General features: G+C 43.3%; 2 protein-coding genes across 5 annotated transcripts in view; one reads left to right on the forward strand and one right to left on the reverse strand.

Moving 5' to 3' along the window:
- LOC138212820 (transcription initiation factor TFIID subunit 4-like) overlaps window positions 1-18,873 on the reverse strand; it is a 91,740-nt gene extending 72,867 nt beyond the window's left edge. The window contains exons 1-5 of one of the 3 annotated variants that reach the window (XM_069173403.1): window positions 17,499-18,873; window positions 15,625-15,779; window positions 2,371-2,517; window positions 1,063-1,215; window positions 366-488 (exon numbers count right to left, since the gene is read on the reverse strand). In XM_069173403.1, coding sequence (XP_069029504.1) covers window positions 366-488; window positions 1,063-1,215; window positions 2,371-2,517; window positions 15,625-15,779; window positions 17,499-18,873 — 1,953 coding nt within the window. Of the gene's footprint in view, window positions 1-365; window positions 489-1,062; window positions 1,216-2,370; window positions 2,521-15,624; window positions 15,780-17,498 lie in introns of all 3 variants that reach the window. The other 2 variants (XM_069173402.1, XM_069173404.1) reach the window with 2 other exon arrangements.
- Window positions 18,874-19,595: 722 nt separating this feature from the next.
- On the forward strand, window positions 19,596-27,573 carry lsm14ab (LSM14A mRNA processing body assembly factor b). Of its 2 annotated transcripts, XR_011179494.1 has the most exons (11): window positions 19,596-19,950; window positions 20,642-20,805; window positions 22,148-22,298; window positions 22,841-23,038; window positions 23,353-23,433; window positions 23,673-23,849; window positions 24,430-24,586; window positions 24,984-25,010; window positions 25,398-25,638; window positions 25,732-26,984; window positions 27,105-27,573. XR_011179494.1 is itself a non-coding variant. In XM_069173405.1 (10 exons), exons 1-10 carry the CDS (start codon window positions 19,827-19,829, stop codon window positions 25,753-25,755), a joined length of 1,344 nt encoding a protein of 447 aa, XP_069029506.1. In that variant the 5' UTR covers window positions 19,596-19,826; the 3' UTR covers window positions 25,756-27,573. The 2 variants fall into 2 exon arrangements, 1 of the variants encoding a protein (XP_069029506.1); XM_069173405.1 differs by having other exon boundaries at window positions 25,732-27,573.
- Window positions 27,574-27,870: the final 297 nt, after the last annotated feature.

The raw sequence follows: 27,870 nt of genomic DNA on the forward strand, positions 1-27,870 counted from the left end.
CTCCCATCCTGGCACCTCAGGGTGCAACTTGATGTGTAACTGTGTATAAACGCAGAATTCAGCAGAGTTTTGGAAAGAGTTTCATGCTGCCATCTTCAGGTTGGAAATATTCAATACAACAGCACATTAAAGTGTCAGTGTCGACTTGCTCTTACATATGTTTTACACTCGTCTTGTCATCATATCATTGCGGTCACTCAGTTGCATAAACAATGTGGTTTTAGGAAAAGAAACACCTGCCAGGATTCTGTCAGTTTTTGTAAATATAAGATTGGCCCCAAACCTGTCCCAACTACACAACCACAACGCTTCTGTGATGTCTAATGGAATGAGCAGTGTTAATTCGTTTGGTCCTTGAAACTCACCAGCAGGTCCTGAACCAGAGCCTTGACGTTCTTGGAGGTCTCAGGGGACGGAGAATTGTGAGATGCCAGCTTGATAAGCGTGGCCAAGAAATTCTTACACTTCTTCACATTTTCTTGCATTTCCTGCAAAGATAAGAAAACAATTCGTATCTATCTATCGTCTATTCGTAATGCATTTCCTTATTAAACTTCACAAAGATATTACATAATGAAAATGAATTGGACTGATAAAGGAGCTGGCAAGCATCACTCAGAAGTCAGTGCACCTGTTGCCCAGTCATCTTCATCACCAAATGAACTCATGAGCAGTTTGAGCGGTCAGGTGCCCAAACTGTGGCTTAAGTATCTATGTACCAGCATATATGTATCTGTATATGTGTGTAAATCTGTATATATCTGTAACAGTATTTGCATGTTTCGGAATATGCATAAACATGAGTTCATGGTGAGTCTGTGCCTTTGTCTGTCTGTCCTTGGGCTGGTGTGCACTAGTGTGAATGTATGAGCGCGAACGTGTGTGGGCATGTGTGAGACTCTTTGTCCATGGCCAGCTGTGTGATGCGGTGAGGCTGTGGGTCCGGGCTTGAGCCTGTGACACAACCAGCCTCCTGGCAGCTGTGACAGAGCCTGCGCCCCTTCAGGGTGGAGTGTGGGCGGTGGTGGAAGGAGGGGTGGCAGCGCGGTTGAGGGAACGGACCTGGGACACGACAGGACCTCCGGGGGCCGCGGCGATGGCCGTCTGCGGAGGCTGTGCTGGCTGGGAGGCGGACTGGATCGGGGCCTGCGGCGCCATAACCACGGGGGTCTGCTGCGGAGCCGTCACAGCCACGACCGGCGCCACAGGGCCCTTCTGGAAGAGCAAGGAAGAGACAGAGAGATAAACAGGACGTGACGCCTCGCTCGCAGCAAGGCCACAGAGAACAGGAGGCAGGCGCCACAGCGCTCCTGTCACATCTGGTGTCCTGACTTCAGTGGACATCGCTTAACAGACAAGGAGGAGGAAGGGGAGGAAGTGACAAGCTAGAGGCTGACAAACACAGGAGGCCGTCAAAGCTTCTCTTAATAGTCAGCTACCTCACAGGAGAACTTTCCACCATCCTCTGAAGATTTGTCACCAGTAATTCCAAACATTTGCTACTTATTGTCAGACATGAGAGGATGAATGACGAGAAAATACACAGAATCTACTCATCAGCTGAGGAGCCGTTAGCAGTCTCTCACTAGAAAGCCCTCATCACCTCCTCCGAGTCTCTCTGGGCCTGCTCATACTTGGCAATACAATACATCTTATGTGATGCAATCATAAGTGGACAGTTCTAAATACAGGTGTGAATACACCAAAAATGCAGGGGACACATTATACACATATAGACAGTAGCAAGGCCACATATATATCCACATATGTAATGTAGCAGAGCCTCCAGAGCTTTAGTTCCTTAGAAATGTTATATAGTTATGATGTGTTTTTCTCTGCAAATAATTTTTTTTGCAAGATGATATTTCAAAATAAAAGTTGTGAAACTTTCAACTTAGAGAAAAGTCATATCATGCTCACTAATACATCTTAAAAAAATGTTATGCAAATATCCCACATTAACTTTTTAAATGCTCGGGATGATTAAAAAACTCCACAATTTACAGATATTCTTCAACAACTAACAAAAACTGCTTTTACTACAAAATGTTAGTTATAGTATTTACACTACTATGTGTATGTACACAAGAAACTTTTCCATCAGGTGGCACACATTGAAGGAATTGCCTCAAACATATATGGTAAAATATTTTAAGCATTAGAGTCTGTTTTTCTCTACTGACATCAACTGATGTCTGTCCTTGTCTTAGTCCTTCTTAGATTCTTCAAGCTGGTTCACAACCCTTTGTGTAACCTTTAAACTATCACTGAGCCAAAACACTGTCTTTCCATATCAGTTGTCAGGGATGCTAAAGGAGGGAAACGTGAGCAAAGGACAGAAAAATCGGCGAGTAAGGAGGGTTATCTCACTGGGCGCAGTGCAGGACAGGAGGAGGAGGAGGAAGAAGAGGAGGAAGAAGTCTGGAGGGCAGGGTTGGAAGGAGTAGGAGAGGGAGCCGGTGCCATCTTGGCCGGGGTCAAAGGACACTGCCTGGTGGTCTGAGAGGTCACGGGAGACTGCTGGAAAGAAATAGCGCAACAGAGAGCGGAAGAAGAGGAGCAGGGAAACAGAGCATAAAGGTATCAAAGACGAAGGAGGAACATTGGAGATAAAATGAATACAAGCCACATCAAAAGATACAAAGAAAGAGAAAGCAGCGTCGGTGAGACTGTGTCAGATTCAGCGGTGAAAGACAGAGTGAAAAGGTAGAAGATGGGAGGCAGAGAAAAGACCGGGACAGTGTGCGAGACAGAGTGCAACAGGAGAAGAAAAGAGCAGTAGCGTGCCTCGCAGACAGATGAGGAAAGGTCATGACAGCAGGAGAGAAGAAGGAAAGTGGCAGCATGTTGGTGAAGATTGAAACACAAGGAAGCATGTTTGGTCAGGTAGCAGTGGCTCATGGTGTCATACTGCTGGGGTCTGAAGGCAGGAGGGACTTTTGTGTCCACATACCAACACTGCTGCTGACATTTACCTGTACAGAAGCTAATGAGGCATGGTAACTAACGGGAAATATCCTGTCTGTTGTTTTTCTGTATGGGTAGATGTAAAAAAAAAAAAAAAAAAAAAAAAAGGTGAGGAAATGGAGAAGAGTACGGAAAAATGAATATTGTACATGGGTTGACTTTTTGGCTCAATCTAACCAACAGGTTAAAGTCAATGAGAAAGGAGAAACCAGCAGCAAACATCTGATTGGCTATGTATGTACAAGATGGCTTCTTTTTAAGGGTCCCATATTGTACACTTTTCAGGTGTTTTGTTTGCAGTTTATTTAAGGGTCCAAAAACCATCTCAGTATAGTTTTACGAGGGTGGATCAGAAAGTTGCTCCAGTTGTGCGTGAAAAATGCGAAACACCGTAACGTGCACGGAGCAGAAGGTATAACCCCAACGAGTAAGTGGTACAAATTACATCACTTCAACAAAATCAGGACCCGAATTACGCAAGTTTTTGTGAGCACTGATCCACAATGCAATTTCTCCGTGGACATGAACTGAAGGCACTCGGCAATGGAGACCCTTAAAATGCTTCAGGAAGCCTACGGCAATGAAGCAACGAGCCTGGAGAGATGTTTTCAGTGACAGAAAGTCACTGTCCAAAACCGAAAAAGGCGCATCAGGTTAGGTGCACAACCAGGTGGGTTCTCCTTGACAGTTGTGGGGTTGTGCACTGTGGATTCGTCCCCCAGGGTCAGACTGTCAACACACAGCTCTACTGTGATGATCTGAGGCGTTTGACAGAAAATATTCAGTGCCTATGACCTGAGCTGCGGCGTGATGGCAGTTGTGTTCTCCAAAATGACAACACTCTCGCTAACAGCGCGTTGGAAATACACAAGTTTCTCATCACAAACTTTGATGTGCTCTCTCTGCTCAGAGAGCAGAGGTGCATAAATATTGCAGAAGCACCCGGACCATTGCTCCCAAAAGCATGTGTAACTCAGGCGGTGATTTTCCTCTAGCGACGAAACTTGGAGCACTAAGCCGTGAGGGTTACAGCTTTTCTGTTTCCCGTGCGTCACAATTCCGCCCTTTCATCACGCACAGCAGTCTCAGAACTTACTGATCCACCCTCGTACATCTCCTTTCTTAAACTTCTCTCTCAACAGGCTGTTGTGCATCTGTGTCTTTAAGGTGCAGCAATATCAGCAACCCTCTCTTCTGATTGGCTGATTCTTTTCTGAGTGACACACGCACAGGTCAAACACAAATTTCCTTTGATCTTGTGGCGTGCTTGCTCCACAATACAATGAGCCGTTTGTGTTATTCTTCCTCATGAAAGGTTAGATTGTGGGTCGTGCTGAAGGTGAACATATGACCTAGCGTGAGTTAGTGACATATGGATGTCCAAACAGCAAAGTTGTTGAATACATGCAGTGTGCATTTCTCCATGGATTTAATGTTTTGACACTTTCAGTGTATCTATATTAAACCCAGATCTAATTTATAATTCAAATATAACCAGAAATCTGAATTTATACAATATGGGACCTTTAACTAAAAGGTGCAGCAAACGCATTAAATTAGTTAAGCTGCCAATTTTCAGAGCATAATTTTGCATGAAAGCGTGAGTTATATACAGTATATTCTCACGTTACAACTAACCAACTTTAAAAATTCATGATCATTGTTCATATTTAAATAATTTAGGGTATTTACCGTCTTCTATTTTGGAAAATAGACACGCAAAGCCTTTTAATAGAAGATGAATCAAATTGCTGTTTTCCTGGAACATCATTTTCTTGTGAGAAATTAGCTTGCCTAACTGGCATTTGTTTTAATGAAAACTGTAGACACCATAATAATTGGTATGACTAATGAAACTCATAAAGAAATTAGCATAACGAGGCATCTGCAAAGACCCGATCGCATCTAGAAACATATCCCTGTCTATTCCTGATTCTGTCTGTGATGAGAAACTTGACTCTGATGTCAAAGCAAAGAAAAGCATGTAAAGAAAAAAAATCTGCCAGTTGTGTTAAATTAACATTATATACATAATACCACTGCAACATTATGCTCCAGCAATTGTTGACATTTTATACAAGGAAATTTCCTTTACTAGCCATGAAGTGGATTATGACAATTTATAAGGGTAGGAAGGAATGAAGTCATGAGCTGAGAAATAAGTAAATAAATGAATAAATTGATAGCAAACTAAACCACATGTTTAAATCTAACATCAACTCTCATTAGGAGCTGCTTTTAACAGTACATACTGTAGTGGTGTGGCAGTCAAACAATGTGATTTAATAGTATCGGTTCAAGGAGTGTTGCAGACTCACATTATAACATTTTGGGACACATTATAACACCAAAATAAAACCATTCAGTGCAAACAGATCATACAGAACATTTGAACTAATTATACTTATACTACTACTTAAATTTATTACACGAGTTGTTTGCAAGTGTTTGAACAGATTATTTTTTATATCATATCGCTGGTATTTTACTCCAGCAGATTGGATTTTATATAAATCATTAACTGGGAAGTGAAAGTGTCGACTTACAGACTTACATTTTTTATGTTTACATACTGCTCAAACTACGAACAAACACTTTTATACACATTCATTCGAGATGTTCAAAGAGTTCTTGGGTAGGTGTGCTTCATTTAATTGTTTATCCATGCGGAAAATAATAAAACAGACATTTGTAACTGGAGTCTGACGGCAAAATGTAAAACTAGGTTGATAAATCGCATTAAATCAGACACATATGGTATTTACCCAGTCATGAAATATACATTCAAAGTAGGCTGCAAGTATGTGGAATAAGGTCAGAGCATTGTGAAGTATGGAAATACTGCAGCTTCTTCGAAAGAGCTGCAAACTAGAGATGAGCTTCAAACAAAATCAAATATCAGGATCATTTTGACCAAATACCTTGAGATTGATACTGTGACCGCATTGTAAGGATGACTATTGGTACAATGAGATTTTTGATAAATAATCATCAGTAATCACTAAGAGACAGAACAGCTAGAACAGTCTGGTAAGTTCAGAAAATGACATCACTTAAATACAGCAAATAACACTTATGACATATCAAGACATTATGATATCCAAGACGATGATATGCAAGATGATATCTGTTCTCAAGTCAATATAATATTCATATAATATTCATATATTGCCCAGCACTACAGCAAATACACATACACACCATAAGAGTTTTTAAAATAAGAGTCATACAGGTGGATGCTGACATTTATCACAACTCAAGTTTGCAAACATATGAAATGGAAGAGAGCAAATGAGAGGGATATGCAGAGAGTGCCAAATGCCACAAAACCACACTGATGCCCAGTGGCTCATCTCTCTCTCTGTCTAACACACACACACACACACACACACACACACTCACACACTCACACACACAGATGCTCATAAACATTTCCTGGCTGCTTCCCTGCTATCCTTCTATTGGCCAAGACAACCCAGGAGGGCCTCTGCCCCGACCTCTGGCACTCTGCCTTATATTCACAGACAAGCCAAAGCACACGCGCACATACACACACACACACACAAACACACACACACACACAGCGCATGATAAACTGCACTTGTCTCATACACAAATGAAAACAGACACACAACTCTGCCAACGACAGGAAGGAGGCAAAGACGACGGTGCAGGGGAGAAGAATTAGGATGAGAAAAGAAGGAGGGAGCCCCCCACCACCCACACACACCCACACACACACACACACCACTTCCACTAAAAGTTTTGTAGGATTCAAAAGAGTGTTGTACCAAAGAGTTGGGGGGAAGTGGGTGTATGAGGGATGAGGAGGGGGGTTGGTAAGAGCCACGGGGTGCATCCCACCGCCAGCTATGCCCCTCTCTTGCTCACTCTCTCTCCCTCAGACAGACATGCACAAACACACTCGAGAACCACAGCCTTGTTAGCTTTTTAAAATAATCAGGCAGTTGGATGATGAATGATTTAACAGGTATGGAAGGAAGGAAGCTCAGGATGCCTTCCGCTTCTCCCCTCAGGGTCATGGGAAGAGTGACAGGCCGACAGAGGGGTTCGAGCTCTGGGAATAAACACCATTCCCTTTCATTTCCCTGCTACTGCTTTTCCTGTCGAGATGGCAACGCCGCGGCCCACTAATTTGTCATCAGAGTGACTGTGAGAGGCGATGACAATCTGCGACTCTCTTTTGAGCGTATCAGGATGGATACAGGTTGGCTGGCTGCGAGCAGAGCGGCTGGAGCTGGGTACTGTTGTGTAACTGATGCAGACTTCGGTCTATGAAGTCCGGGAGATGAAAGAACAGTTTCAGTGTGATACAGACTCTGACCAACATTCACAGGTTTGATATTCTATGACAGCATCAGAGAAACTGAGGTGGGAGTTTGACTTTAAATGACAGTTCACTTTGTGGTGCTACAATACTGGCTGAAAAGTGTTACACTGCTGCTGGATGATGGGTATACCAAACACTACTATTATAACATATGCACACTAATAAAGTGCTATTTCATTTTAAATATGTGTATGTAATTGTAGGTGGATATTTATCATCAGTTTTGACATCATTTCTGCCACACGATTTAAGTCCAAACCAACTTTTGTTTCTGTTATCTTTTTACAATTCAAGATGCAGTTTTAAGACTCAGAATAACATTATAAAATAGGATGAATACATATTTTACTGTACCCCAACATGTTAGAAGAATATCAAATAGTTACAGTCCCTAAGTGCAAAGTGATCGAAATACAGAGGAAAGTCGAGCCAAATTGAAAAACACAGTGAAATGCTGCCCTCTAGTGTCAGTCTTTTGTCTTTGCAGTTAGTGATATGGTGCCAAACAGGTGCCAAATATCTTCAGAGGGCCTCTTTAATGCAGCCTTTAAAGATCAGAACAAAGACTGAGCTGCTACATTAGTTTTAACCTTTTAACACTGAGTCTTTCTGTCTCAAGCAGTTGTTACTGTTTTGTTTGGCGAGGGCTGTTTGAAGCTTCTTTCATCGCCATTCACATTCCTTAAGACACACTGATTTGTCACTTATTGGATTGACAGAACATTTAACAGAGACTATTTTGAAGTCATTTTCAAAAATACTGTGGTGTTGAGACTCCGCAGAGGTCAAAGGTGAGTTTCAAAACATTGCGGGTTGGGATTTCAGGGTGTGTTGGGCGGCATGCATTTTTCCACTGATAACTTAACTATATGTCAGAGCTGAAAATGAATCAGCAGCGATTTTAGTAATAGATTAAACATTCTGAAGAAAAGTTTAACTTGTTCCAGCTCCACATGTTTGCATATTTGAACTATTTAAAGCTTAATTGACAATAAACAAGAATAATTTTCACCAAAAATATTATAAACAGCCAAAAAAAACATCTCTGATATGGCAAAGGGAGCATTTTATGCTCTCACATCAACAAGGGAACCACCAGTCAAAAGAGATTAGGATGCTCAAATATTAAACTGTGAACACCTGACAGGTTTATTAGTGCTCTGCTATCACTGTAATGTCGGAGCCATTTCAGTCGCCCTGCTTGATTTACAGAGAAACTATGGGGGACTAACAATTTAGTAACCTCATTATTAAAAGCAATTAAGTTCCGAGGGTGTGGACCCACCAGGGTAAGCTCAACTTTTCAAATGAATGATGTATCCACAGGTGATAATAAGCAAATTCCAATTAATGATTTAGTAGCTCATTAAATGTTGATGAGAGGACCCCATGGAGTCATTAGGAAGCCTTGAGACATTAATTCACCGATTAATCTCATCTTAATCTATAGATAAAATAATCAAGAATATTCATTCTTTGTAATTACACAGTTTAACATATTAATCACAGACCAATTAGGGTCACGAATTAAGCCCTTCATTTAAAGAGGTGGTGCCCAGCCAACATCAACGGTGGAGCCCACATATAATTAGATCGAAGTTTCTCACATTTAATCAGTCAGTTTAGTTTTCACGAAGATACCTGAAATCTAGCCACATTTTAAAAGGAAAACAATGAAAGACCAGGAACTTCTGCTTCTCTACTGTAACAACAGGTCTAAAATTAAATTACACACAAAGCCATTAAGTATAACTTTATTTCTTTCTAATTTAACCCCAGTGTAGAAAACTGTCATCTACAATAAATGTATCCTCCGAAGTAAATATTCTCTAATCCTGAATTAAACTGAAAGATTATTTACTTGGCAAACTGCAAAACCACGAGTATTCAAGCTCAAGTTGGGATTTTTGGCTGTCGCCATCTTGCTACTTTGGAGCCAGAACTGACCATATATGGACGCGCTTGGGAAGAGCAAGCGGTGAATCTGACTCAATCTAATTGGGAAGCTGAGGACTCTACACCGCTCACCAGTAGCGGAAACCTGACTGCACCACAGGCCTGTCAATAAAAGACACACGCCCCTAAAAATGCCACTTTTTGAGGCCTAATGTCTGATAAATGAGGGTATTTTTTTCAAATGGACCTCCAGAACACTAATGAGAAGGAGTGAATTTAGCAGGCAACGCCAATATGACTTGTGGAAAAAATGTATTGACTTTCTATTACAGGAGAGAAGTTGAATGGGAGTCATTGGAGCTAGGCTGTTTGGAGCAAACCCTCGCGGAGAACCCCGTTCCTAGGTGTAACACATGCTTTTAGGAGATGTGATTGGGTGATCACAAAAAATGCACTCATGTGAGAAATGGCACTGAATGGACAATGACATCCAGTGGAAATTAAATCAAGTGTGTCTCAATATGAGGCTGTGAAAGCGCTGGTTTTTTGTGTGTGATCACTTTCATTAAACCCTCCATCACAGGACTAAATGACTACAGACCCGTTGCCCTGATGTCTGTAGTTATAAAGTCCTTTGAAAGACTGGTGTTGGCCCACCTGAAGGACACTACAGGCCCCCTGCTGGACCCCTGCAGTTTGCCTACAGGGCAAACAGGTCGGTGGATGATGCAATCAACATGGGACGGCACTACATCCTGCAACACCTTGACTTCTCAGGGACATACGGACAGATCCTGTTTGTGGACTTCAGCTCGGCGTTCAACACCATCATCCTGGACACCCTCCACACCAAACTCACCCTCCACACCAAACTCACCCTCACCCTCCACACCAAACTCACCCTCCATACCAAACTCACCCTCCACACCAAACTCACCCTCCACACCAAACTCTCCCTCCACACCAAACTCTCCCAGCTCATCGTGCCAGCGTCCACCTGTCAGTGGATCTCAAACTTCCTGACTGACAGACGCAGCAGGTGAGGCTGGGAAACTTCACATCCAACACCCGGACAATCAGCATGGCGCCCCCCAGGGGTGCGTGCTCTCCCCACTGGTCTTCTCTTCTCGCTCTACACCAACGACTGCACCACAGGAGACTCATCTGTCAAACTCCTGAAATTTGCAGACGACACATCCAGGACGGTGATGAGTCTGCATACAGGCGGGAGGTTGAACAGCTGGTTCTCTGGTGCAGTCAGAACCACCTTGACCTGAATCCGCTCAAGACTGTGGAGATGACAGTGGACTTCAGGAGGAGCCCCCCCCCCCAACTCTGCCCCCGATCACCATCCTCAACAACACCGTGTCTGCTGTGAAAACCTTCAGGTTCCTGGAATCCACAATCTCCCAGAACCTGAAGAGTCCAACATCAACTCCATAATCAAGAAGGCCGAGCAGTGAATGTACTTCCTGCGGCAGATCAGGAAGCTCAACCTGCCCCAGGAGCTGCTGGTCCATTTCTACAGCGCCGTAATCCAGTCTGTTCTCTGCACCTCCATCACCGTCCGGTTTGGATCGGCCACCAAACAGGAACACACTACAACGGACAGTCAGGACTGCAGGGAAAATCATCGGTGCCGACCTGCTCTCCATTCAGGACTTACACACATCTAGAGTCAGGAAACGGGCCGGTGGCATCTCTGCAGATCCATCCCACCCTGGACGCCCACTGTTCCAGCTCTTCCCTTCTGGGAGGCGCTACAGATCACTGTGCGCCAAGACCACCAGAAACAAGAACCGTTTTTATCTGCAGGCCGTCACTCTGCTCAACACATAACATCTTCAACATCACTGGATGTTTTGCACTACACCCAACCGCATCAGCACCATTTGCACTAAGTGCAATTGCACCATTGTTTAGGTGTATATATGTATATATTTGTTTCTTAGCTGTATATATATCTATTTATGTTTTATATGTCTATTTATGTCTGTCTATTTTTGTTTTTTTGCACGCTGAGAGAGAAGCTACAACCGGAGTCAAATTCCTTGTATGTGTCAACACACCTGGCCAATAAAGCTGATTCTGATTCAGATCTTTGGTGTTATTGCGTTGAGTGGAAGAAGTGAGTGTCTCCAAAGAGATTGACCACAAACATTCCTGCACCATATATAATTAGAACTTTGTCACTAGGATTAACTTGTCGTCCTAGGAATCTTTGTGAATACGGCCCCTGGAAGATATGTTCATTTCTATTTACAGCATTCCTAAAAACTAATATGCATCGCATTGGTGTAAAACGGGGGTTAATGACTATGCTGAGCAGTGTGGATTTAAAATAACAGTGACGTTTTACAGGTAGGTATTTACTTTATTAATCCCCGAGGGGAAATTTTTTAATTTAGCATCAAAATAGAAATTTGTATGATTTGAGTTCTGTTCTTTTAAAATTGCTTTTTAAATAAGCTTTGAATGCCCATCCACAAAAAACAATGTTTGGTATATGTGGAATGTGTGTATGTTTCCTCTGCACAAGAGAGCAGTGGCTGCTGAAAAATAATACAAACTCACTGTCACTTTCACACATCACTCTCACCATCATGGCTTTCTGTTTCTACTGATTTTCATCTAGTGGAGTTTATTCCACCTAAATTCAGCACCATGAGCTGTACATCGTCCCTCTGTGCTGTAGCTCTGGAATCAAACTTTTTGTCAGATGAAAACCTATGACCCCACGTCTTACTCTGCATTATTTGACTTATCTGCCTTACATTCATTGTTGGACATGTCAAAAGTCTTGCAGCAACATCTGGACAAGATGAGAATTATTTACCTGCTCCTTCTGAAAAAACAGCTTTTTACCAGACTGTAGCTACTGAGAGTAAAAATATGCACATTCACAGACGTCTGCAGGTTACAGATTTTTTTTCAGCCCAAAGCAAAGTGCATATATGCATACAGATGCTTTCCCTGCTCCATGTTAATTCCTAGTGGAGTAGCACTGTATATCACTGTGGCTCCATCCTGACTATGTAGGAGCAGGGAGCAGCAGTAGCCAAGCAGCAACCTCTGGGGCTGAAAAATGAAGCCAAGCCAGCAGTACCAAGACCTGAAGTTCCTTAAATGGCCACTTGAGGCTGCCTCTAAAAGAGAGTCAAGTTTACAGCCAGGTGAAAAAAACGTTTTTTGGTCTCTCCAGCTAATTTCGACATTCACGCTATCTGCACAGGGGTTGTTGTTGTTTTGTTTTTTTTAAATAACTCACCCTTTTAAGTTGTACTACAGCTTAACGTTATGCATTAAGGGCAGGGCTGCTTTGAGTGACAGGTGGGTGCCATCAGAGTTGGCGAGCTGCCTGCAGGTTTCAACAATCAGGCTTCCTCTGTCTGCCTCAGCAGGGCAAGAACAGTAACCACACTATGGCACATACCATGGCACATATAATACACACACACAACCTCTTTGCCCATTTTTGGATTAGCTGGGAGTGAGGCTGCGTCGTGCACAGCGAAGATGCTGAGGGCCAGACCTAAAACTGCTCTTCAGGAAACTAATGGGTGACATCACAGAGGCTGCATTCAGTGTTTACATACAGCCACAGTACAGCAGCCAGGAGGTTTGAAATCTTTTTTAAGAGCACTAATAGTTGTATGTCACACATTCCTGTATTTTAGTGTCAGAGAAGATTTACTCAAATGTGGGGAGAATATGCAAACTCCATAAAGAACAGACCAAGGCTGGGATTCAAACCCAAAACCTTTGCAAGTACAGGTAGCAGTCCGAACCACGCAGCCAGACAACAGGAGTTCACCAGGCCACCGTCCTGGGCTCTCTCCTCTTCTTCCTCCACACAAGCACACTGACCGCTGTCAAACACTCACACAGCTTCTCCTCCCACCATGTGGGTGACACCCATATATCCTTGTTATCCCCCCCCCCATCTGGAACTGCAGCCAACATCTCAATATCAAAGCTCAACCGTGACAAAACTGACCTTCTGTTAGTGAGGGAAAGAGTCCCTCACTAAAGCAGTATCATCACCACGGAGGCATCAACTCGGACAGCGAAAAATCTGCCAGGGAACCTGAACAACAAGCTGACGTCCTCTGCAAACACAGCAGCAGTAAAGATCTCCTGTTGATTTCTCCTTTACAAGATCAGGAGGTCTCACTCTCTCCTCACCATAGAGGTATCCCAAATGCGCCTATAATGGTACAACTCCCTCCTTCTGAAGACAATGTGCCATTAGACTTCTAAAGCTGATCCAGCATGCTGCCATTTGCCTGCTCATCAACCTCCCCAGGACTTCCTGCACCACTCTCCTTCTCTGTTCATTACCATGGCTCTCACTTTGGTGCTGGGCATGTAGGGGAACTGTTCCTTCTTACCTCCGAGCCACGGTCAACCACCTGTTGGGCCATACCACCACTCAGAGGACCACACGTTCACTCGAGGATCTTCTCTGTTGTGGCTTCACAGTGAAGGAATGAGCACCCTTGCACAATCTTAACACTTTAATCTTAATCTAATTTCATCTCTCACTGTGTCTCTGAGCACGTTTACTCCAACAGTAAACATGCTTTTAGATGTTTGTTTTAAATGGATACAATCACAACTTTGAATGATATTAAGCTCTACAGTTGGTGTTTGTATCATTATTAACAATTGTTACATAAACCGTAATGTTAAATTCAATTTTCTTAATCAATATTTTTGGATGTTCTCATGCGGACAAAGTAACATTTTATTTAATTCTACAATGAACCTATGAGACATGTCCCTCCCGAATATCCATTCAGTGCAGTCCCAGGTAACAAGTATCATTAAACTCTCTTCTGGTTAGTCCTCCCAGGTTGGTTCTCATTTTCTAAATTTCAAAACATAAATGAGCAATAAAAAACAAATATTAAAAAAAAAAAAAAAAAATTCGATGTGACTCACAGAACAGGTACAGACCACAGATTTGTTCTTACCCACATGGAAATCACCAATTTAAAATAAAATCTCTGTATTTAAAGGTAGAGTTTTTAATTCTGATTTAATACACTTTTGGCCCAATTTAACCAATATCTCCTCAACGTCTCCAAAAAAAAAAAAAAAGAGAAAAAAAAAAAAAAAAAAAAAAAAAAAAGGTGTTTCTGGACAACACTGGGTGTTCAACAGCAGGTGTTCCTACTTGTGCACATTACAGGAGGACAGGGAGATGATAAAAGGAGACAGTGGGAGCAAGAGAGACGGTAAGTTTGGCACACGCTGACGTGCTGAACTTGCACAACGCAACAGCATTGACAAGGAGGACAAGGAGGACAAGAGGACAAGGTCAGAAGAATGAAAAGGGAAAAAAGAAGTGCTCTGATCGAGGCATGAAGACGGATGAGGAGGATGCTCTGTTTTCCGCCTGACAGGTAGGTAACGTTAGATCATACTGTGTCTTGAACTCGGTGTGCCTACGTGTGTGTGCGTAAACACGGCAGTGAGACGAGCACATGACAGCTTCTACCTCGTGGTGACGTCTGAAGAACTTTTTTTTTTTTTTTTTTTTTAGCGTGTGCTTCCGTGAAAAAGTGACACGCATATTCTTCATTTTTATGCCACGCACTTTTTGTGTTCATGTTTAGTCCAGTGGTGTTTTATTTTTTTTAGAGATAGTCATTTTTCTGTCCGTTTTAATGAGGTGATTCTGAGTTCGCTGCCTGTGAGAGTTGTTCATGCTTCTGCATTTCAGTCGCTATTTGCGGTTGTTTAAACCCTTTTTACGCTGAATACTGGTTGATTAGTGACTTTTACAGGGACTGTCTCTCACAAGTTGGGCGGTTTGTGTGTTTATCTCTCAAACAGTTATAGCAGCAGGACAGATGAGTATCGCTGCAAACGCTAATTACATTACCTGCCGTGTTGTTGTTGTTCACTCTATTTCAAAGCATTTGTCAGTACAACATTTCCGAAGGGTTTTATAGTCAAAAACACACACACGAAAAAAAAAAAGTCTATAAACAAAAAAATGTGCTGGCACATTTGGATTGATGCGTAATTTGAAATGCTAGTTAGCGTTACCTGCCTTGTTAGCTTTCTTTGGTCACTGTAACTTTGTTAAAACTAATCTAAAGGACTACCTTGCTGAAGTTTTACTCCGTTGTGTTTTGGTTGTTGTGTTTCTGGGGGGGGGGGGTGAAGCTTCTGGTTGAGCAATTAGGGGAGGGGTGTATTTGTTGGGTTGTTGAGTTCAAATATCAAGAATCTTTCTCCAGAATCTGTGACTCCACTTTTAAGCAGCACCCTAAACTGTCTTCTTGTTCTGGTCTTGCTGAACAGACCCATTATATGAGCAGTAATACTGTGTGACACAATGATATCAGTGAGAGTCTGCAAATGGCAGCTATGGTGTTGGCAGTGTGGCGGAGGCTCACCTGCGGCGTAGTGACTCTGAAGGATGTCCCTGTGGTGGGGGTAGCAGGCCGTGGAGAGATGTTGTTCTGGGCCTGGGCTTGGGCTTGAGCTTGAGCCAAAGCCTGCTGAGGTACCATTACTAGCTGGCCTAACTCTGTACGCACCAACACCATCCCTGAAGAACAGCAGGAAACATGAATTAGAGAAAACCTCAAAACACCACCGTCACTGGATGGGATGTGAATTGGCCGCGAGCTAGATACTGTACATTTTACTGACTGCATGCAGAGTTAACCTAGTGGTCATGTCAGTGAATCACTGCAATATAACACTGTTTACAAGGTAATGTTTATCTAATGTTAGAAAGTTAACATTTTGAGGAATGATCCAAAGACCTTGTAATACGAGTGTCGTGCATAAAAGACCGTCTGAGTTTTAGGAACCCGATTGAAGCTCTGATTTCAAGCTACTCACACTGACTCTTTGCACTTATAATAGTACAATGCTTCTGAAGTAGCCCGTGTCGGGTCAAGAAAAAAAAAACATTACACGTTTCTTTATCTTTGCAGAATTCCCACAAAGTGAAAAGACATGAGGTCAATAAAAAGAATAACAGCATATTCTGATCAGACTCTCGACTATCTGACAGCCATTATATCTGAGGTCAGATGACTCAGAACAGCGTTCAACACTAAACAGCAGTGCAGTAGTGAAACCGCTCTAACCACTGTGCACAGGTGTTACCTGACCTTTTTACGACTTAACACAATATGAGATTCAATGGAAGTTACAACCATCTAAATATGACAACTACATCAGGGCTATAAAAAAAAAAAAATAATGCAGCTATTGACTTGACTATAATTTTTCAGTCTGAGAAATCAAATGTAGCTCTGGTACTTAATTTTGGCCACCATTAATACCTTCAACCTAAGTTACATGATTGACTTCAGAGCCTTTAATACACTTCTCGGAACACTAATACAGTGTAGATCAGTAAAAAAAATATTAAGTATTAACAAATAAAGTTATCTACATAGTAAAAAAAAAAGTGTGTAGAAGATGCTCTGGTCTAATCAAACTAATGGGAAGCACTGTCAGAAATATTCACCTGGATGTCCAAAAGTTTCCTTTGATTAACCAAAGAACTCCACAGCAACACACAAGTGATGCAGATTCTCTGTGGAAGGCAACAGGTCTCCATGATGCAAGTTGCTATTTCCTGGGCAGCAGTAATATCATGCTAAAAATAAAACTGCGACCCAGTGTAGAGTATTTTACTGTGTTTAAGTCTATGCTTTTGCACTAAAGTTTGGAGATGAACAACTTACAAATGTCTGTTTGTGCAAGAGGCATTGTTGTTAATACTATTTGATGTGTGAATAGATGGGCGGTCAAATGTTTTTCTCATTTGCCTTGAGCTTTAAGTGTGACAGCTTTTCCTGTGAGCAAAAAGTCAAGTTTAATCTCTTGTGAAGACTTAAATCAGAGACTTAAGCATCAGCTACATTATCAAAATGCACAGCTAAACTTTATTTGTCGCGGTTTACCTGAAAACTTGGTATCCACTGTTGTTTAATATGGTGTTGTCAAGGATGCTTGATGTGAATGTAATACTTTGTGCAGCTCAGCTGGCACATCATAGCAGTAACACTGATGGAGCCACCCATGCTAGAATTGAAAGCACTCATAGGATGAATGAAAACATCGAGTAATAACCACACTATGGGACTTATAATACACACAGAAGAGAACTTGACACACACACACACACAACCTCGTAATACACTGCGCCATACTGACAACCAAACCCAGAAGCCTCTGGTAAGGTTACTATAACAGCGGAGGTAACGGCACCTCCTTGCTGCTCCGTTCCCCCTCATCCAAACCTTACCCGGTGGGATGGTAAACCCAGGGGGCAGCTGAATGGTGGTCTGCTGCTGAGGTGGTCTGACAATCAGCTGGGGGGCTACGATCCTTTGAGGCGCTGCAAGTCCAGGACGGGGCTGAGACTGAGCAGGGGTGGCCACTGCTGGTGTTGGAGAGGGAGCTGCGGGCCTGACCACACTAATAGTGGTGGTCACTGTTGTGGTCGGAGCAGTCCCACATACAGTACTGGTTGCCATCCCTGTGACACACGCAGCAGTCGTGGCAGAGCTTAAAGGTTGGGTTATTGTGGTGGTGGTGGTTGCGGCTGCAGCTGTAGTTGTAGTTGGTGGGACCACAGGGGAAGCAGAAGAAACAGTGTTTATTACAGAGTTAACACTACTAGACTGGCTTGACATTACAATTTTGGACTGACAGTCGTCTGTTTTGGGGGCCCCGGTGTCTGTGACCGGTTTGCCCGGGTTCTCCTGTGAGGCTGGAGAGGTGGCGGGTGCTGTACGGGCGCCCTGCTGGACCAAGGCCGTAACACTGGTCCCGTTGCCGTTCTGGGCTATACTGGCCACGATGTGACTCGGGAGTCTTTGCAAAGCAATGGTCGGAGTCCCCCGGTCCAGAGCAATAGCCGACTGACCTACAGGCAGGCTAGCGTTGGATAAGGTGAAAGTCGTAGTGTTGATGGAGGATGTGACCGGTCGAGCGGAGTTTGGCGGAGTTGCACCGGTGTCCACGCAGCTAACGCTTTCCGCCGCCGCCGCGCTGCTGGTCCTCCTCGTCGTTACAGCTGCGCCGTTCAAACTCTTGATCCGAGCCGAGGCGCTCCTCCGCGGCGTCGCGATGCGTTTCCTCGGCGCGGTTGCCTCTGCCGACGGCTCCCCCGTGCCCGGTGTAACCTTAGCGCTCCGGCTCGACGCGGTGCTGACGCCGGCTGGCGGGGATGCCGGAGTTGACGCGCCAGACGCAGTCGGTGTTGTGATGGATGCTCCATGTGACTGCGACCCGCCGCTGGCGGCGTTCACGCGGGCAGCCGGAGCGGCGGAGGGCTCCCCGAAAGAAGGGGCGCAGCCCGCTGAAGGAGATGTGACAGTTGTATCCGGGCTGACGTCTTTGGAGTTGATCTCCGGGCGCATCTCGGGTTTATTGCGCCGTCCTTGTTGTTGTTGTTGTTGTTCTAGTGTTGTGGTGGTCACTGGAGCTGGTCGCGTTTTTCCTAAGTGATGGTTAGCGGGGTCCACAGAGCCAGCGCCTCCGTTTTCGTCTGTTTTACCCACTGGGTTGCTTTGCCCAGCAAGCTGTGACTCCAGTGAGCCCACCAAGTCGCTCACAGCTTTTTCGTCCACCTCGGAAAAGAGCATATCTTCCAGGGGGTCGGAGGCGCCCGCCATCTCTGATCACAGATAGCTGTCTTATATTATTTTACACTGCGCCTGCGTGTTACTAGGCATTGTGGGAATGAGTCTGACGTCACTAAAAGAGGGAGGGCAGTGAGCATTATGGTCGTAATTGTTCCACGTTTTTCTTCAAAGCCAATTAAAAAAAAATATATATATATATATATATATATATAATAAAGAAGGCTTTTAATGGTGTAAGCCCCACGCAGTCACAAAACCATCCCAAACGGAGACATGCTTTACAAACGTCCTGGGTGTTTGTATTTCAGAGTTTTATACCATAAAAATATGTGGCTCAATGTGTGAAATACAAACTGTTATGTTATACATAGGGAAAAAAAATAATTAAAAAAAATTTATATAAGCCTATGTCTAAAATGTATTCTTTAACAATATGGGGGCAGGGTGGTCCTGTGCAATATCGCGATATGACGGAGTGGCCGCGTCTCAAACCTGTTTTAAAGTATCCTCCGATAACACGGACTCGTTTGCTTTCATCAAAAATATGAGTTAGCGGTCGATAAAACGGCACATTCAGTCCTAGTATCACTAAGATCACCACGTTTCGCCAGATTAGTCGTTTTCATTTTGTGAGAAATTACAACCGTAAAAGATAGTAGTGCGGGGGAAAGAGGAAGCGATTTTAGAAGAATAAACCGCGGCCCCTCTTTTTTTTTTTGGTTTCCCAGCATGCTTAGCGGTGGGGGGGACGGAAAACGCAAACGGCCATGTCGTGGTGGAAACCAGTTGTGAAGCGAGCGAGTCGGACTCGAGGCGTTGCTCTCTAATTCATGTCCCAGCCCTGAGAAACCACGTCTGACCTCCGCTTTGACAGAAGACGTATTCCGCGGAAATAAGTGCGCTTTTTTTTTTTTTCTCTCTCTTTTTTTTTTTTTTTTTTTTTTTTTTTTTTTTTGTAAAAACAACCCGCCCGGAGGACGAACATGAGCGGAGGGGGGACGCCGTACATCGGCAGCAAAATCAGCCTCATCTCCAAGGCCGAGATCCGCTACGAGGGGATCTTGTACACCATCGACACGGAGAACTCCACCGTGGCTCTCGCTAAAGGTACGTTAATCCTCCCCGAGAGCCGGATTACTGTCCTACGACCGGGACACGACGGGGATCTGAAACGGGCGCTTTCAGTGAACCGGGGGGAAACTCGGGGTTTGTTTTCGTCGTCGTGAGCCGCGTTAGCTTCCTGTTAGCGGCGTCCTTTGTTTACGTTGTTTCGGAGCTCCGCGTTGAACCCCGAGTCCGAGGCGGGTCGTGAAAACGTGGGGACACCTCGTTACTGTCACCGTAAGGTCGGCTTAGAGGCGTGACGACCGGGGCCGTCGGCTGGTTTGAAGCTGCGTTTTTAAATGTGTTTTGTTTTATTATTTTCGAGCAGGTGGCCGTGATAATGAGCTGTAATGTTAATGTGTTGGTTTGAGACGGCGTGGACTTTAAAGTGGGCGAGTTTTAAATAAATGTCCCATAAAACCGGGTGAAAGTTGCCTTTTTGAAACGGGCTTTAATTGGGATTTACCTACAGCCGACACGAATGGGAGGAAATGCAGCTTAACTTAAATTGTTTATTATTTTGGTGTTTAAAAAGAAGAAAATAATACCGCTTTGATTGAATGTGAATGGTTTAAAATGTGGTGGCTGTTCTTGCAGCGAGGATTTACACTGATGCAGAGATCGACTGACTTCACAAGGAGGCTAAAAGTTTAAAGTCATTTCAGTTCTCCTGTGAATTTGTTTCCCCCAACAGTTCGCTCTTTTGGCACTGAGGACAGGCCCACCGACAGGCCTATCCCACCCCGGGAGGAAGTGTTTGAGTACATCATTTTCAGAGGAAGTGATATAAAAGACCTAACGGTCTGCGAGCCACCCAAAGCCCCCAGCAGCCTGCCTCAGGACCCTGCCATCGTTCAGGTGAGGTCCTTTGTGATCTCAGTGGCTGTATATACATATGCCATTTTGTCATAAAGTCAGTGTGTTTTCTACACAAGTCATATTTTAAGGTTATTTCATTCAGGATTATGCACTTTGCACGTGTTCTCGCTGTTTCTCTGTCATTGCTTGAGTAGAAAAGAGCCATCATTAATGTTGTTAGTTACACCTGTGCGTTACCCCACAGTGGAAAAACTAAAGTGTCCTCAGGTAAAGGGCATACAGTTTTCTTTATGCAAGTCCATGGGCTTTTCCCATTATGGTCACTGTTAATGATACAACTTTTTGCTGAAATCGTCTCTATTATATGATGAGGTTGTTTTGTTTGTTTCTTTATTAGAAAGAAGTTTAAAAAAAATATTGTACCGTGACAAATTTTAGTTCAAGTCTGTTTTAAGCAGGTGGACTTAAAACCACAATGTCTCAATTTGAAAATGTGGTTAAAACACTTTTATTTTGAAACGATCCTTTCCTTCCTGGCATTCATTTGGACGTGTGTCAGAGCAGGGACGGTACAGGTGCATCTCATGACATTAACGATGGTCTCGGTGTCATTTCAGTCCCCCGTGGAGCCAGCATGCCCGCCAAGTAACAAGTGGCTCGCCTGAAATACACGCAGACAATGATTGATTCGTGTTATCAATTACACCTGTTCTGTTTTTATTACGTCAAACAAACATATTTGAAGAAAAACAAAAATTGTATTTCAACGGTTGGCTGGGAAACCCATTGTATCATGATCGTAAATAAAATAGCCAATATTTTAAAATCATAACCCTGCACATTTTCGCCCATAAATTTCTTTAAAAAATATAATTACTTTTGATCTGACAAGCATGGTTCCACAGCTCAGTCCATATTCTGTTGGTATGTGGGGAAAAAAACGTGTATAAATATAAAGAATTTGACCGTGTGGAGAAGTCGGCTTTTTGCTGTGACTAAAGAACTGTTATGGCCACAATCGCCTCCTGTAGCATTAATGAGTTGGTCCATTTGTAGCTGACACATTTATATATTTCATGACGGGTTTCATGGTGTCAAAAATTGTTACCTGCATCTCGGTTATAGCTTACTGAATCATCACATTGCTGTATGGATGTTGTAAAGAAGGCTCACAGCCTACTTGGGGTTATATTTCAAAAGGACAGCATCCCATTACTGTGGTGTGAATGTAGAATTCATCCATGTCTAAAATCAATTGTTAAAAAATGTCCGTGTACAGTCCCACTTCTCACCCATGTGAATTAGACGGAAAGAGCTGTTTTTTGACATCAGTGCCGTCATGGTTTTTCCAACTGACTGTATTTGTTTTTGTTTTTTTTAGTCATCAATTGGACCCTCAAATGCGGCGGCAGCACCATCATTCCAGGCTCCGGGTTCCTACGCACCATTCAGCAGAGCCCCCGTCCCGTCATACAGCCAGTTTGGTGTCCCACCGCTCGGAGCTCAGCAGTTTGGATCTGCAGCAGCAGGAGGTAAAGAGCACTTGTTCAAAATACACACAGTCAAAAGACACTCCGTGGACCCGCAGGACACAACACAATTGTGAGGTGTGAAAATGGTTCCTTGCCCCAAACAATAATACTGTTTAATGTCGCTCGTGACAAAAAAATAAAAGCTCTTAAATTACACTTGGGTGATAACTCACTTCACGTGACAAGACGGGCACAAGCCCATATTTAGACTTTTAATATCACTGTAAAATGAAATAAATAAACTAAGTGAATGCAATCAATGTAAAAGTTACAGATTACGTTTTACGTTCACTTCCCTGATCAATCGAAACCTTCTGTAGTGACGGCACAAACGACTGAATTATATTTATACAGGTCTTAAAAGCAAAACGTGTTTCTCAAGCAAATTTTAAGCAGCACTTGATTCTTGCGTATTTGAATAGAGTCCAAACTGGGACGAATGGAGACAATTACACAACACTTTTCATTGCATCCATCAGCTTCTTGAAGAAGTTACTCAGACAGTCGCGTAGTTTCTACTTCACTTTGGCGTCTGTTTGCAGGACGCAATAGTCCCCACCTGGACTCTTTAACAAAAAAAAGTCCCGCCGTGGATCAGGCACTGAAGGCCCCATCGTCAGCTGCCCCAGCTCCACCTGCACCTGTCGGACAGAGGGGTCAGATGGGGGCGGGAGCTCCCAGATCCACCAGCACCATCGCTGGCAGCCAGAAGCCCCCCGACCTCCTGGAGCAGAGAAAAGGTAGAAACAAGTAGCAGACGTGAGGTTGATTTTCACACCCATATGGTCCATGTGTTGTTTTATCATTAAGTTTATAAGATACTGATGAGCACAAATCCTCTGCAGGGATGAAAACAATAGTAGTTATGAGCTTCTTCAGACACGGGGTTTATACAAAGTCTTGTATAAATGTGTTTGTACGATTCCTAATTTAAAGCATATATAAATACACACACACACACTTAAGGCCTTTTCTTCTGCTGGTTTTCATCACCAATGTTCTGAATCTGTTCCCGGAGTTAAGTTGCTGGTGAATGTTGTTTCTTTCTGTTCAGCTCCTGAGGTTCAGAAAGTGTCGCAGCCTGATCATGAACAGGGTGCTGTTGAAAACCGCGATCCCAACAAGCGTCATCTTGGTAAGCCATTTGGACCTTCAGTCAATGATCCCCATCACCTTAATTCCACTCACTGACATGTGCGTTTTGTTTTTCTGGAGCTCTTTAAAGACAACATTCAGTCCTTAAATGTCTTACACCTAGTTTTATTTGTATACGACATGCTGTAATACAAAGCACTGCTGTCCTCATATTTATTGACTATGCTGTATTTTTTGAGAGGCATTAGTGGGTTTTGGTTTTCTCCTTTTATTTGTCAGCTGGACTTCAGTCGACCCGTCGCGGCCGTGGAAGAGGAAACCGCAGCAGAGGCAAAATGAATGTGCGCAGGGACGGCACCATGAAGTTCGATGAAGACTTTGACTTTGAGACTGCCAACGCCCAGTTTCACAAAGATGAGATCGACAAGGAGCTCCAGAATAAGCTCAAGCTGAGAGGTACGACTTCAACGCACTCGAGTCCTAAACGGAGACAACGGGAACCTTTTCAGAACCTGAAAGGAGAAGTTGGTGTCTCTCCTCAGAGTTATGTTTACTCCTGATGATACACCATCGACGAGTGGTGGATATTAGAGCGTCAGATCTTCTGACCTTCCATTTTATGTGCATCATCAGAACTGTGGGGAAAATCCTAAGTTTCAAAAACGCCAACAAAACAGATGCAATTATTGTTATTTTTATAGAGTTTATCCGCCACCAGTTCTGCCAGTGAAAGCTCCACAGCATCAGTTTGCGACCACAAGTTAAACTACAGGAGAAGTACAAATTTACTCCACTTATTTAAATCAGTCACGGATTATAGTTTTGTTTTTTTGTTGTTGTTTTTTTATGCTGCCCAAAGACAGCATAGTGAAAATGTGAAAGCCTTTCCGTATCCTGGATACACATCCCATCATTTTCAGGTCTTCGTGCAGTCCCTCGTCCTGGTTTTTCAGAGGCTTTAAAAAAAAAAAAAAAACTTTTTTTTTTATTCTGTTTTTAAGACGCTTAATATTTTACAAACTTTCTTTCACCACAGATGACAAACCTGAAAAGGCGCTGAACGGAGAGGAAGCGGCCGACACAGAACATCCAGCCACTGAAGGAGCCACCGAGGAGGACGAGGCTGCGATAAACTCCTGTTACTACGACAAGACCAAGTCCTTCTTTGACAACCTGTCCTGTGATGATTTGAAGTACGTCAACATGTCGCCAGCTCACAATGTTGTTCAGTTGTACGTCTCCGGGCTGCATTCGCTGTTGGAAAAAAATAAATTGGAGTTGAGTTTAAAGGCTCATCAGACAGAAGGAGGAATTTATCGATCACTTCCCACACTTAGCAGGTTAAACAGCAGAATCTGCGTTTTAATTGACCGCCAGATATTATTCCACATGCTCATGCAGTGATTTCCAGGTGACGTAGAACTACACTGCACGGAAAGTTCAGTCAAAGTCAACTTTTCTGTCAGACTGGATCTTCTGTGAGGAACTCGGTGAAACGGGATCTGAACAACATCTGCATGAAGTCCTCCGAGAGCATGTGAAGTGTCCTGAACAAATCCACTGACACACTTTTGGTTTTATCTCTTTCAGTAAAGGGGGTGATCGAGGATATTCCCGGTAAGTCACTCTTTTTTTTTTTTTTCTCGGCTTTGTTGGGAGAAGCATCACAAATCAGAACGTAGCTAACAGGGTTGCATTCATTTGCAGGATTTTGTATATCGGGTTTATGGTTTTTAAATTTGTCTGATATTGCGTCATGCATTTCTGCAGGAAGATTAGAAGTGAAACACGCGTCACATAGTGACCGACAGCCGCCTGATTTTAGTTTGCTTCAATTTGTATTTCTTTCTGATGGTTGGTTTGTACAATGTAATTAATTTGAGCAAAATGGAAAAAATTGCGGCAGAGTTTCTCCGTTGTCCTGTGGTGCCCGACCGCCTCTTTATGCCTGGTGGTTTGCTGAGGCGTGTTTGTTAGCCAACTGATAACTGACCTCCGTCTCAGGGATCGAAGGCCGACCTGGGCAGAGGAGAGACGAATTAATTCGGAGACCTTCGGCATCCCTCTGAGGCACAATCGAGGAAGAGGAGGCTTCCGTGGCCGAGGCTTCATGGGGCCCCGCGGGGGCCGAGGGCGACCGTCCAGCAGAGGTTCCTTCGGGCCCCCCCGGGGGGCCCCGCCGGGCTTCAGAGGTGGATTCCGAGGTGGCAGAGGAGGCCGGGATTTCTCTGATTTCGAATACAGGGTAAATGCAATCAACTCTCTGAGCTCCGATGGCACCGAAAAATAGTGATGGTCGTTCTAAACGCATGTTTTTATTTTTATTTTTTTCTTCCAGAAGGACAACAAGGTGGCTGCGTAGTACGCAGCATCACGATTCTCTGAATTGTAGCCACTCGTCGTGAAATGATTTCCGTTGAAGAAATTTTCTTTGGTCTCAACATTTGACAGAAAGAATGAAGACATGGTGTCAGTCACCAGCACCACGGTGGACTGTTTGACATCAGGGGGCGAGAGTGCCGCTCCCTCTCTCCACTTTCAGAGTGCCGCTTTTGGTTCTGTAGTTGTTTTTTGTTTGTTTTGTTCAGTAAACAGTTTTTTATTTTATTCCTTGTTTTTGATATCGTGGTATTTGTTGGCACCAAAATTCACTGCATTGCCTGTTGCATCGAATATTTCTCTGGTCAGATTTAGTTTGGTTGCCATGTGTTCAGTTTTTACTCAGTTAACATTAGACGTTTCTTTTTTATTGTTATTATTTTACATCCATTCATTCTCAATAAAGTAGTGACATCAAAGCCAGCTGAAAGAAACAAAGTCTGAACTGAATATTGTAATTAATGAATGTATATCTAGCTCATCGTATTCTTACTGACCCCCAGAAAGTTGTTGCTCGCCAAACCGTCTCACCGAGTTTTTAGAGAAGTGTATTTAGACTCGTTAGATCATACGTTCAGCTCTCGCACCTCCACGTCAGAGGAATTATGTTTCTGCTTTTTGGTTTGTAGTTTGGCCTGTTAATGATGGCAGCTGCACACAGGCAACCAATCAGAGCCAGGCATTTGGTTGATAAGTGGTCTACAGCATTAGCTTTAGAAGTTTTTTTTTGACAGGATGTGTTTATATAGTTGACGAAACAAAAGAGCATTCCCATGATTTGTGTCTGTGAAAGAGCATTCGTTATTAGTAACCTCTTTAGAAGTTCTTGGGAAAAGTTGGCCGAACAAGTTGGATTCAACTCTGAATGCTTTGCTACTTTGCCAAAAAAGAAAAATGTGAGCGTTTGGTTGAGCTAAAGTAATCGTCAACCATAAGTACGTGTTTTATGATTTCAGTACCTCTTAAATCTACCTTTCTATGTCCCAAACATACTGAGCCGTCTCTTAAAGCACATCGTTTATTTTAATCAGGATCCTCTGAATTGTCTTTACAGGTGTGTCATTACATAGTTCCTGTTACCGTTTCTACAGTCGGCCTCTGTAAAACTGAGGACTCAGTGTTGCAGGGTTCGTTTGCTGACGATAGGAAGTCTTGTAAATGGATCCAATGATGTCTCAAAGCATATGTTCAATACAAATAGCAGCGTTTCTGGTAGGTATCGGCCCTCTGGCTTGTTCATAGCTCCTCTTGTTGCATTGTTGTTGATTTGATTGTTCTCTGGAGTGAATTTCTTTTTCCTTTTTTTTTTTTTTAACTGACTTGTGAACAAAGGGACAAGAGCTGGAGGCGGTGCCAGTGCGTTCAGGAGAAGTGGGAGAATCTTTTTTCTTTCTTTACGTTTTTGGCTCTGATTTATAAGTGCTTTTGGGATATTACCTTCAAAGTGGTGAATTTTTTACAGCTCTCCCTTTAACTTAAAGCTTACCTTTTTGACAAAAGTATTGATGGCACTACGAGGTGGAACTCGATTCTTTTGTGCTCTTTTCAAACACGGCAGCCCATTTGAGAATGTGCTGTCTAACTTGATGTCGCCCAGACAGCTGATCACTGCATGATCGCCGTAGGAACCATCACTTTATATGGGCTTCTCGCAATAGATTCAATTTGAGACGAAGTATTGCTGAACTATTCAAACTGACAAGTTTTCATATGTTTGCTACTCCTTCCAGTCACTGGAAATGTTTTCTGGAGAATATCAACAAAATGGAATTTTTACGTAAAATAAAGAGTTGTAACAATTTGCATGTCTTTCCTTATTTATTTTTATCATTTGACGTGTCCCTGAAATTTCACTGAAAACATGCCTCTCTTTAATCTATGCTCTTGTGTATTTTTGGAGGAGTTTTTAAATCGCCTCTTAAATATTTGTACACAGTTGTGAGCTCTACATTCCCGGCCTGTATCCAGACTTGCGGAGAGGTTGTGGTTGCAGGGTCGAGTATCGTACAAGAGTGGACTGATGGCCTCCTTGGCTATAATTGTCTCACCGATAGAGGACACTTCTTCAAGCCAGGTCCAATGAAATTCAGTCCTGCCT

Source organism: Embiotoca jacksoni, unplaced genomic scaffold (assembly GCF_022577435.1).
Source record: "Embiotoca jacksoni isolate LCO1_2020_lvr unplaced genomic scaffold, fEmbJac1.0.p SCAF_6, whole genome shotgun sequence".
In the NCBI taxonomy this organism is placed as follows: Eukaryota; Metazoa; Chordata; class Actinopteri; family Embiotocidae; genus Embiotoca; species Embiotoca jacksoni.

What these genes read in the sequence shown, in the direction of transcription:
- lsm14ab (XM_069173405.1), top strand. Translation starts at nt 19,827, where the DNA reads ATGAGCGGAGGGGGGACGCCGTACATCGGCAGCAAAATCAGCCTCATC. An exon ending in TGGATCTGCAGCAGCAGGAG is followed by an intron (nt 22,299 to 22,840) that starts GTAAAGAGCACT and finishes GTCTGTTTGCAG; the next exon opens with GACGCAATAGTCCCCACCTG. An exon ending in CCTCCTGGAGCAGAGAAAAG is followed by an intron (nt 23,039 to 23,352) that starts GTAGAAACAAGT and finishes CTTTCTGTTCAG; the next exon opens with CTCCTGAGGTTCAGAAAGTG.